General features: G+C 42.6%; 1 protein-coding gene and 1 pseudogene across 3 annotated transcripts in view; one reads left to right on the top strand and one right to left on the bottom strand.

Annotated features, from left to right (window-relative positions):
- Window positions 1-771: 771 nt before the first annotated feature.
- Window positions 772-12,579, bottom strand: part of dse (dermatan sulfate epimerase) — a 97,367-nt gene continuing 85,559 nt past the window's right edge. For all 3 annotated transcript variants that reach the window (XM_059981436.1, XM_059981435.1, XM_059981437.1), the window contains one exon: window positions 772-2,993. In XM_059981436.1, the coding sequence (XP_059837419.1) occupies window positions 1,241-2,993 (1,753 nt within the window). In that variant the 3' untranslated portion in view covers window positions 772-1,240. The remainder of the gene's footprint in view (window positions 2,994-12,579) is intronic.
- LOC132400251 (large ribosomal subunit protein uL3-like) lies at window positions 11,067-11,824 on the top strand (annotated as a pseudogene).

Here is a 12,579-nt window from a genome sequence, read left to right on the forward strand (position 1 = left end):
GGGGGAAGGAGTGAAAAATGTGTTTGGTGGTGAGATCCCACTGGAGATTTACAGCATCCCATTGGAGATTTTCTCTTGTTTCTAAATATATTGCTTGATTAAACATTCCTTGTTATTTAAATAATTAATTATGGGTTACATGTAAAAGTACGTGAATTGCTCCCACATGATATGTGTGCACAACACACACAAAATGCTGGTGGAACGCAGCAGGCCAGGCAGCATCTATAGGAAGAAGTACAGTCGACGTTTCGGGCTGAGACCCTTCGTCAGGACTAACTGAAAGAAGAGATAGTAAGAGATTTGAAAGTGGGAGGGGAAGGGGGGAGATCCGAAATGATAGAAGGCAGGAGGGGGAGGAATGACCCTCCTGTTTTCTCCCATCATTTCAGATCTCCTCCTCCCCCTCCCAAATCTCTTACTGTCTCTTCTTTCCTGATGAAGGGTCTCAGCCCAAAACCATCACTCCAATGGCTTACTGAAAACAAAGTTAACTATTGTTTTAAGTTTAAAAATGCTTAATTGCATTAGTGCTTTAATGAATGACCATGGAGAAAATGACAAACTGATTGACCCAGCAGGAAACAGAAGGCAAAGGCAAACTTTCTTCACAAAGATCTCAACAATAACCAGCAGAATCATGACGAAAGAACACAGAACCCTTCAAGTTAAAGAGAAGGTAGTTCCACCTGAATGATATTCACACACAAGTATATATATCTCAAAAATACACTGCGAGAAAAGTCAAAATCAAAACCATAGAACAATATCTTGTTCAGCACACTGTTTGTTTAAGTTTGATACAATGCCTTGAAACAATCAAATGAAGGAAGATTCCTGTTGATTATTAAGACAGGCAGGTTACCTAAACTTCCCAATATTCTAAATTTACAGTTCAGTGTGCAAGGAAATGGCAATGAAAACAAATAAGAGTTAACTCTGTGAAACATTGTGAGTCAATCCACCAACTGAAAACAGATAAAGCTCAGATTGAAAAATAGCCACACAATGAGATGATTTCATCCAAATCTTCCTTTTGAGAAATATTGGTAGTTTTACAAGAGTGGAGAATAACAAAGTTTCCGTTCGTAACATTGATCTGTTGAATCTTTGGCTTCCCTGTTAAATATCATTTTTTTTAAACAAAAATCTTCATGTGCAAATCTTGTACTTGCATAAGTACATCACTTAGTTAATGTTTCTGCATATAGTTGGTCTCTCGAGAGGTGCCTTCCATGGTCTAGCACTGTGCTTGGGAACAAGAGGAATACAAACAGAGGAGCACAAAGCTATCCAAAAGAAGCACGGCGTATAGAAATCTTTGGGCGTGCAAGCTTGGAGCTTTCTGAAACCGAATTAGCTGTAAAGCTAATAGGAAAAAGAAAGTTGCTATGTTTAAAATTAAGAACACTCTTGTGTATGAAGCTGAAAGGGATTGTGCAGTACTTCGAACAGTGGTTCCTGGTTTGACATAACCATGTCTTATATTTCTGTTTGTGCCTTGTTCCTGTTTTACATAACTATCATCCACAAAATCAAAAATCTCCCTCATATTATCATTTCTCTCATCAGAGGTTTCTTCTCGCATTTGCTGCAATAATTTCTGTCGCTCTCTTTTCTCAGTCATTTCAATTTGTGCAAATATATTTGGAAGGGCATTGGGAAGCTTAACTCCATCGCCTTTCCCTTTTTTAATCTTTTTTGTCTTGCTTTGTTCAAATGAGACAGAGAAAAACTTTTCAATGGCTTCCTCCGTCTTCCTTTTGTCCGATTGTTTTAGAAGACGCTCAGCGGTCTTTCGAAAGTTGTCGGTGTTCAAGACTCGGGTCAAGATCTGTTTCTCCAGTTGCTGAAAAACTGACTTTGCGTGCTGAAGATTTCCCTCAACGACATTCGCATAATCTTGCGCTTCCTGCAGTGAAACATCCCTGATTGCAGAAGCCCTGTCAAAAACAATTTTCTGGCGGTCGGCTAGTACCATAGCAAAAAGTGGTTTCACGGCAGTCTGCCCTGTCAAGAGGTATACTGTATACGTTTTCTCATTTGTTGCTAAAAATATATCCACTCGATCCAAATCCCCTCGAATGCTAAAGCTTTGAATCTCCACTGAAGGTCCAAAGAAGATATAGGCTGTCCTAGTCACTGGGTACCTCAATGTGGTTGTAACGTTCACATAATGCGTTCCATTGTATGAGTACCCGCGAGGGTAGGACTTGAACGCCAGCATGGCCTTTTCACTTCTGCCTTTATCATCCATCCAGAACATTCTATACCGGCCATCCTTTTGCTGAACAAATGCCCCATTCACCCCATCTCTTGAGGTTTCCTGAAAGCCCACGTCTGTGTTGTGGAAAAAAGCACTCATTTTCTCAAGCGAGCTACCTTCTTCCAAGTGGATTTGATCCACTAACAGTAACAGCTGTGGCTCTAGGAGCAGAAGGTTCCTCTGAGAACTCTTCAGCTTCAAGCCCGGGCTATAAGCGCCCACAGCCTCTCCTCGGATAAAGACCACACCACTCTGCTCCAGAGCCGCGATGACCTGGCCGTGGCAATCCCCAGAAATGCCGTTTTTATACTTCAACCACTTTGAGTTGCACGCCTCTGTCACTTGCCCCTCCCAATGCTTGAAACAAGTGTCTGATGTGGTTGGAGAGAACATCAAAGCATTGTTGAGGAAGGTGTACTTTGGGCCGTATAAGGCCTCTGTGATAAAAGGCACGCCATTAGGCACGAACGTGAAAGAGTTCTGATCAGGGTGTTCATGCCCGGCATTGAAATTCGTCCATCCGCGAATCCACTGCGAATACTTCTTTTCATGAACAACGTCGTAAATCGCATGGCCTCCCAGTTTGCCAGATTTGAAGGACAGGAAGGGCCGATTAAGTCCTGCTGGTAAAGCACCTCCATAGGTCACGACCCCCCAATCTTCGAAGTAATGTAATTTCGGTAACCCATAATCTGCAGGTGGGACTGGAGGCAAGGAGCTGTCGTACCTGACAACAAATGAAGAAGCACCAGAACATTAGCAAGTTATTAAGCAAAACTATTTTCCAAAACATAGACAAAATAATCTAGATTTTTAAAAGTTATCCTTAAACAATTTGTAGGTACAATCAACAAAACTATTTTCAAAATGTGAATTTCAAAAAATCCACGATTTTTAAAAGTAATCTTTAAGTAATATGTAGGTGTGGTCAAAAAAACTATTCTTCAAAACGTGAATAAAAAAATGTAGAATTTTTTATAACTGTCATTTAATAACATGTAGGTACAGGGTGTTGGAGTTCAGTTCTGACGTCATCTGTAAGGAGTCAGTGTGTTCTCCCTGTGAAATTATGGGTTTTCTCTGGACACTCTGGTTACTTCCCACAGTCTGAAGACGTACCAGTTAGTAAGTTAACTTGTCATTGTAAAATATCCTGTGATTAGGCTAGGGTTAAATCAGGGGTTGTTGGGCAGGCTCAAGGGTCAAAAGGGACTGTTCCGGCACTGTATCTCAATCAATAGAAAGTTAGAAAGACTGATAAGTAAGTACAGTCAATAAAACTATATTTCAAAACGTGGATAAAAAATCTAGAATTTTAAAATGTTATCTTTAAATAGCATACAAGTATGGCTAACAAAAAATACTTCTCAAAACATGGCCAAAAGAAATCTAGATTTTAAAAAAAGTTATCCTTAAACACTCGGCGCAGTTAACAAACTCTTTTTCAAAACATGGATAAAAAAATCTAGATTTTTAAAAGCTTTAAATAACTCATAGGTACAACACAACTTCTGAACAGTGATTTTTAATCAGTATAAACAGAATTGGGTGGCGGGATGGAGACACATCTCTACTAAAAGAGGTAAAAGGTGCTCCTTCCCTCCACTAGCCTGCAGGTCACCCCTGGGCAAGGTGTAGCATCTGCATAGTCCTTGATCAGGGTCATGCGAAGCCATGGTAGCAGGTGATGCATAAAACAAATCCTAGTAATGCGACCACTGACGCCAGGCAGACAATCTCTGAAGCATGTGGTAAAGACACTGCCCACAAGAAGGCAATGTCGGAAAATTTGCCAAGAACAATCATGGTCATGGAAAGACCATGATCATTTACATCAAACAACACATAATGATGATGAATTAGATCCATTCTGCTTCAAACAGACTTACTGTTTTCTCTAGAAATATTCTTTGTTCATTTAACTGATCTTGAACTTGGAAGTAAATGCTTCATTTCATGTCTGTAGCCTAGTATCTTACTCATCCATTTTAGCAGGAAGTGTAGCATAGACTAGTAAACTTGCTGCTCTAAAAGCAGTCCCAGCCCCAGCTACACATCGCCCTAATGCTTGGTGTAAACCATATCTACTTCCCACAATCTTGCAAGATGAGTGGAAATTGGCAGTACTTCTGGCTAATAGACAATAGACAATAGGTGCAGAAGTAGACCATTCGGCCCCTCGAGTCTGCACCGCCATTCTGAGATCATGGCTGATCATTCACTATCAATACCCAGTCCCTGCCTTGTCCCCATATCCCTTGATTCCCCTATCCATCAGATATCTATCTAGCTTCTTCTTGAAAGCATCCAGAGAATTGGCCTCCACCGTCTTCCGAGGCAGTGCATTCCACACCCCCACAACTCTCTGGGAGAAGAAGTTCTTCCTCAACTCTGTTTTAAATAACTGACCTCTTATTCTCAATCCATGCCCTCTGGTAATGTTAGCCTGCTCGATGATCTCCACAGGCCATACCCCCACAGCACTCCTTATGGAGCTCAGCGAGGAGTGCATGCCACCACAAGACCATCAGAATCTGAACTAGGTTTGAAATCATTGGCATGAAATTTGGTGTTTTGTGGCAGCAGTCCATTGCAATACATAATAATAAACTGTAAATCACAATTAAAATATATAAATTAAATTTAGATAGGTAGTGCGAAAAGAGCGCAAAAATAGTGCAGTGGTGTTCATGGATTCATTGTCCATTCAGAAATCAGGTGGTTGAGAGGAATTTTTCTTGTGATCGCAAGACCCTGTTGAACAACGTGGAATGCTATCAGTCGATCCACTGATTGTGGACCAAGGACTTGGTTCTGGTGAGGACTAGGCCTCAGAGCCGTCTGTTCATAGTCACGTAGGAGGGTGGTGTCCAGGCTGGAGTTGGTCCTGCCCCCTGGTGTTCACTTGGCAAAAGGCACACATATTGAGTTTGACAGCAGATTCTTGTGACATTCATGGACTCGGGGCCTCGGACTTTTGTTTTGTGTGTCTGCATTTTACTGATATCTTATATGCGCTGGCTAGAAAGGGAGACCAACAACACTGTTCCCACTGAAATTAAAAATAAGTTTCTTCGTGGTGTTATGTAAAAAATGCATTTGAAAATATTTTTATCAATAAGCCTTACATGTTACATGTCATTTCTGTTAAGTGATGGACATGAGTAGTGCACAGGTGCACGTACGTTCTCAAAATAAAAAATGCGCTCCAGATCAAATAACGCGCTCCACATACTGGCGCGCTGTCACTGTTCTGTCCTTGTGCTGGTCGTTGTTGAGTTTTGGCACAGGGGACAATTGAATAAGAAGGAGCAGGACAAGTAGACCTGCATCTCCTACCGTTTTTGAAATAAAGACAGTCAGGAGGAGAGTGATGATGATAATATCTTGAAGGATAACAGAATTTTCAGTGCTTTAAAATAATAACTGTTACTATTAAAAAAAGCTGTATTTTATTCATTTAATTTTCAGTGTTTTAAAAGTCATTTCAATAAATAGCTAAATACCATGGGACTTCAAAGACCGATATTTTGTTGTAATGCATTTGTTCATTTTCAACTGAAATTAAAGCACATGTTTTCTACATATCCCATGATATTTTATTTTCTCTTATGAGGTGTATTACCAAAACACTCCGTCCATCTGCTCCTGGTCCGGCCCCCCTGTCAAATTTTAGAACTCTTTGTGGCCCACAAGTCAAAAAGTTTGCCCACCCCTGCCCTAGCCTGTCCAAACTCAGTCCCTTTGATCCTGGCACAAGAATATATTAAGATCAATGAGGTTGAAAGAGTAGAGAGAGAATTTTGGAAACATAGAAAACCTACAGCACAATACAGGCCCTTCAGCCCACAATAATGTGCCGAACATATACTTACTTTAGAATTTACCTAGGGTTACCCATAGCCCTCTATTTTTCTAAGCTCCGGGTACCTATCCAGGAGTCTCTTAAAAGATCCTATCATATCCACCTCCATCACCGTTGCAGACAGCCCATTCCATGCACTCACCACTCTGCGTAAAAAACTTACCCCTGACATCCCCTCTGTAGCAACCTCCAGGCACCTTAAAACTGTGTCCCCTTCTATCAATGCCTCTCATCATCTTGTACACCTCGAACAGGTCACCTCTCATCCTCCGTCACTCCCAGAAGAAAAGGCCAAGTTCACTCAACCTATTCTCATAAGGCACGCTCCCCAAATCCAGGCAACATCCTTGTAAATCTCCTCTGCACCCTTTCTATATTTACCATATCCTTCCTGTAGTGAGGTGACCAGAACTGGGCTCAGTATTCCAAATAGGGTCTGACCAGGGTCCTATAAAGTTGCAACATTACCTCTCAGCTCTTAAGCTCAATCCTGCTGTTGATGAAGGCCAATGCACCGTATGTGTTCTTAACCACAGAGTTAACCTGCACAGCAGCTTTGAGTGTCCTATGGACTCGGACCCCAAGATCCCTCTGATCCTCTACACTGCCAAGAGTCTTGCCATTAATGCAATATTCCACCATTATATTTGACCTACCAAAATGAACCACCTCATGCTTATCTGGGTCGAACTCCATCTGCTACTTCTCAGCCCAGTTTTGCATCCTATTAATGCCTCACTGTAACTTTTGACAGCCCTCCACACTATCCACAACACCTCCCAACCTTTGTGTCATCAGCAAATTTACTAACCCATCCCTCCACTTCCTCATCCGGGTCATTTATAAAAATCACAAAGAGTAAAGGTCCCAGAACAGATCCCTGAGTCACACCACTGGTCACTGACCTCCATGCAGAATATGACCCGTCTAGAACCACTCTTTGCCTTTTGTTGGCAAGTCAGTTCTGGATCCACAAAGCAATGTCTCTTTGGATCCCATGCCTCCTTACTTTCTCAATAAGCCTTATATGTGGTACCTTATCAAATGCTTTGCTAAAATCCATAAACACTACACCTATGGCTCTACCCTCATCAATGTGTTTAGTTACATCCTCAAAATATTCAATCGGGCTCATAAGGCATGACCTGCCCTTTACAAAGCCATGCTGACTACTCCTAATCATATTATGCCTCTCCAAAAGTTCATAAATCCTGCCTCTCAGGAGCTTCTCCATCAACTTACCAACCACTGAAGTAAGAAGCATAGAAAAGCTACAGCACAATACAGGCCCTTCAGCCCACAAAATTGTGCCGAACATTCTCTACCTTAGAAATTACTAGGCTTACCTTTAGCCCGCTACTTCACTAAGCTCCATGTACCTATCTAAAAGTCTCTTAAAAGACCCTATCGTATCCACCTGCACCACCTTTGCTGGCAGCCCATTCCATGCACTCACCACTCTCTGAGTAAAAAACTTACCCCTGACATCTCCTCTGTACCTACTACCCAGCACCTTTAATTTGTGTCCTCTTGTGGCAACCATTTCAGCTCTGGGAAAAAGCCTCTGACTATCCACACGATCAATGCCTCTCCTCATCTTATACACCTCTATCAGGTCACCTCTCATCCTCCAAGTTCACTCAACCTATTCTCATAAGGCATGCTCCACAATCCAAACAACACCCTTGTAAATCTCCTCTGCACCCTTTATAGACTCACTGGTCTATAATTTCCTGGGCTATCTCTACACCCTTTCTTGAATAAGGGAACAACATCTCCAATCCTCCAGAACCTCTCCCATCCCCATTGAAGATGCAAAGATCATCACCAGAGGCTCAGCAATCTCCTCCCTCGCCTCCCACAGTAGCCTGGGGTACATCTCGTCTGGTCCCGGTAACTTATCCAACTTAATGCTTTCCAAAAGCTCCAATACATCCTCTTTCTTAATGTCTATATGCTCAAGCTTTTCAGTCTGTGGTAAGTCATCCCTACAATCGCCAAGGTCCTTTCCAGTGGTGAATACTGAAGCAAAGTATTCAAAGATGGTGCTGAGACATGAAGGCCTGAGTTAGGTTCGACACGTTATCCGCACTATTGTTGTAACGTGTGGTTATACAGACCTTAAGACATAGGAGCAGAATTAGGCCATTTGGCCTATTGAGTCTGCTCTGCCACTTGATCATAACTGATTTATTTTTCCTCTCAAACCCATTCTCCTGCCTTCTCCCTGTAACCTTTGATGCCCTGATTAATCAAGAAGCTATCAACCTCCAGTTTAAATGTACTCAGTGGCTTGGCCTCCACAGCCACCTGTGGCAATTATTCCATAGATTCACCACCCTCTGGCTAAATAAATCCCTCTTCATCTCTGTTCTAAAGCAACATCCTTCTATTCTGAGACTGTGCCCTCTAGTTCTAGACCCTCCCACTATTGTAACATCCTCTGCACGTGTACTCTATCTAGTCCTTTCAATATTCCGGAGGTACTGTATACTTGTGGGTGGTGGGGTGGAGATCTGTCTCCAACAAAGAATTGTAAGGAGCTCATTACCTCCGCTAGCCTGCAGGTCACCCTTGGGCAAGGTGTAGCACCTGCTTCGCCCCCCAATCAGGGTCACGCGAAGCCATGAGTAGTGGATGGTCGTATGTGCAACTGGTTACTATCACAAGTCCTAGCTATGTGACCACTGGCTCCAAGCACACAATCTCTGAAGAGTATTGATGATGGCTGGGGTCACCCACCTTGTAAAGTCACTGCCCAGAAGAAGGCAATGGCAAACCACTTCTGCAGAAAACTTTGCCAAGAACAGTCATGGTCATGGAAAGACCACGATCACCTACGTCATACAGAACACATAATGATGATGACTCAACTTCTCTGCGCGCACCCCCCCCCCCACTACCTTTCCCAAAGATACTTTTCTCCCCCTAATCCTTTAAGAATTTCAGGACCAAATTGAGAGGTTGGACTACAGCCAAATGTAAAAGTAACTTCTGCCAGTAAGGATTTCAGTTTTGACTGTGCTGTCATTGAAATACCCAGCAATGTCATCCACCTCACGCCAGGCATATCTCTTTACTGGTGACCTTCACACAAGGACCTGGGCTGTGTGACGACAGGATCTGCTGCACAGAACTATAAGTGAGCATCACAAACATCAATATATTTCTCTGATGGAAATAACCCATCTCCCTCCTTCCACTGTCCTGAAAACAGATATTGTACATACTAAAAAAAAAGGCCAAACCTTGGCAAGAACAGACACATGCTAAGATAGACAGGACCTGGTGGTGCTGGGGAAGTGGTTAGCTACTGCTGAAAACCCACAGCTTAGGAACTTCAGGATTTAATGCAACAAACTCCCAAAATGTAGGAGGAACTCAGCAGGTCAGGTAGCATCTATGGAGGGGAATAAATAGTCGATAAAACATAGACACTGCTCGGATAGTCTCTATAGATGCTGCCCGGCCTGCTGGGTTCCTCCAGTATTTTGTGAGTGCCGCTGAAGATTTCATCCCATCTCGTCTCTTGCAATGGGATTTAAAAATAAAGTTCAAAGTAAATTTATTATCAAGGTACGTATATGTCTCCATATGTCTCCTGAGGTTAATTTTCTTGCAGGCATTCACAGTAGAATCAATGAAAAACTACACCCAAATAAAGACCGATGACGAACCAAAGTGCAAAAGAAGGCATTTTGTAAAAATAAATAAATAACACTGAGAATATGAGTGGTAGAGTTCTTGAAAGTGAGTCCATAGGTAGTTTGAAGTTCAAAGCTCGAAGCTCAAAATTCAAGTTCGAAGATCAAATTTAATTGGCATTCAACCATACATGAATACAGATAAACAAAACAGTGTTACTTTGGGGCCAAGCTGCAAACCACAGTACCTATAGTTATAGCATAACCAGAGACACCACACACCCCGGCCACTCCCTGTTTGACCCGCTGCCATCCAGCAAAAGGTTCAGGACACTAAAAGCCAGAACAAATAGACTGAGGAACAGCTTCTACCTCAGAGCTGTGGCCTCCATCACACCACTCCCACAGAACAATGACTGAAACTGTGAGCACACATATGGACTCAAATACTTGCACTAACGGCACTTTGTGCATTACTGTGATATTCTGGTACTGCTGCAACTTATTTTCTGCTACTTATCTATTTAATTCTGTTTTTCTATTACTGTCTTGTTTTTATCTACCGCTTTGTTTAATTGCCTGAGAGGAAGCCAGACAGAGTTTCATTGTATCTATGTATAATGACAATAAAGATCATTCATTCATTCATTATGCACAGAACAAGGCACATATAAGATAGCAAACACATATAAGTTTTCAGTAAAATACAGTCACACAAAAATGTATAGTCAAAAATGCTGAGTCCATGACTGCTGCAGAAAGTTGCAGTCAACTTCATACAGCCTGGGCTTTGCTGAGCGAACACTGGGGGGCAGCACCAACTCCAACTTGGACGCTGCACCACACCACCTCTGATGGGACACACCGAGTCTGACACCTCTCTCCTGGGCGGCTGTTCACAAGCAACACTGCGGCTTGAAGCCCAGCCTGTGCTGTGATTGAGGCCATGCAGCTCCCGCACCGTCCACCATGAATCAATGAATCAAGCTTGCAGCTTTCCACATTAACAACATCCAGCAGGATCTTGTGATTACTTGCTGTTAGACTGCACACCGACTTCCGACCCCTCTCTGACATGGACAGCAGTACCGTCCGTACTGTGGTGATACAAGGTGCAAAGATGTGCCAGTACATGATTGGACAGAGCACTGAGCATGCTCAAGATTGTTAGAATGTTCCAGCACATGGCTGGGTTAAGACATGTTTGTTTATTACAGTAAATAAAAGTTCTCTAATTCTTCCAGAACACGATTCTTCATTGTTAACCCACGATACATTTAGGCAGAAGCAACATAACATGGCATCAGAAGTGGGATTTTGTCTGGTGCAAAGGAAACAAGCTGTGTGTGAGCAATTATGCGAATGACTGATGGAGATCCAGTTGAATGGTGGAACAATTGCCAATAAAGTTGACTGGGCAAGAGAAAAGCGGGAATAGCAGGTTCCTATCAGTTCCGTATTCAAGGTGAGATGATTGACGTCATTGGTGTAACCAAGGGCCATGGCATCTAGGGTGTGACAAGCAGATGGTACACAAAGAAACCGAGGAAAACTCACAAAGGTCTACGTGAGGTTGCCTGTTGCCTGGTGTCCTGCCCATGTGGCTTTCCCTGTTGCTCATGCTGGTCAGAAGGGTTACCACCACCATACTGAGATTAACAAGAAGATCTACCGGATAGGAGTGGGCTTCCAGAAAAAGGATGGGAGACTAGTGAAGAACAATGCTTCTACTGAATATGATCTGACAGACAAGAGCATCAATCCTCTGGGTGGATTTCCCTGCAATGGTGAGGTGGCCAATGAATTCCTGATGGTGAAAGTTGGTACCACGAAACGTGTGCTCACTCTGCATAAGTCACTGTTGGTTCAAACAAGCTGTCGTGCTTTGGAGAAGATAGACCTGAAATTCATCGACGCCCCTTCCAAGTTTGGTCATGCTTACTTTCAGACTATTGAAGAGAAGGAGGCATTCATGGGACCACTGAAGAAGGATCGGATCGCAAAGGAAGAAGCTGCATAAATCTTGAGCCAATGACTGTAACTGGTCAATAAATAATGCATTTAAAAAGCAAACACATAATTCAACAAGACTCTATCAGTCTCTCTGTGGGTTTATGAACATGAGTAGACCTTCTAAGTGGTACATACAGTTCTTGTGTTTCCTTCTTATTATTTACATGTTTTGTCTTGTCTTCATCAGATAACTGAATCTCTGAAGTTGGCACTTTCTTAAGGTCTTTGTGATTTCTTCTTAAACTTGCTCCCTCCTCTGTTTGGACCATTTATGATCTGGGTTGTACTTCTTCAAGTACTGTAGCTTTCTGTGTCCATGTGTTCACTTTGTCTTGTATCCTCCTTGGTGCAGTTCAGGTAGTGGACGAGAACATTTGTCAAAGTATATTTTCTGCTTTGCTTTGTGTTCATCTTTCCATCTTTTCACTTGTTCACCTCCCTCTGTTCTCAGAAGGCTCTCATCCATTAGCAAATTAGATCTCAAATGTCGTCCCATCAAGAGCTGAGCAGGCAGCAATATGATCTATACCAAGTCCAACTCCTTCAGTTTCTTTGCCAATGGGGCAGACCACAGAACCATAGAACCACAGAACACTACAGCACAGTACAGGCCCTTCAGCCCTCCATGTTGTGCTGACCCATATAATCCCTAAAAAAAAGTACTAAACCCACACTACCCCATAACCCTCTATTTTTCTTTCATCCACGTGTATGTCTAAGAGGCTCTTAAATACCCCTAATGTTTTAGCCTCCACCATCATCCCTGGCAAGTCATTCCAGGCACTCACAAC

This window comes from Hypanus sabinus, chromosome 10 (assembly GCF_030144855.1).
Source record: "Hypanus sabinus isolate sHypSab1 chromosome 10, sHypSab1.hap1, whole genome shotgun sequence".
NCBI classification, from domain to species: Eukaryota; Metazoa; Chordata; class Chondrichthyes; order Myliobatiformes; family Dasyatidae; genus Hypanus; species Hypanus sabinus.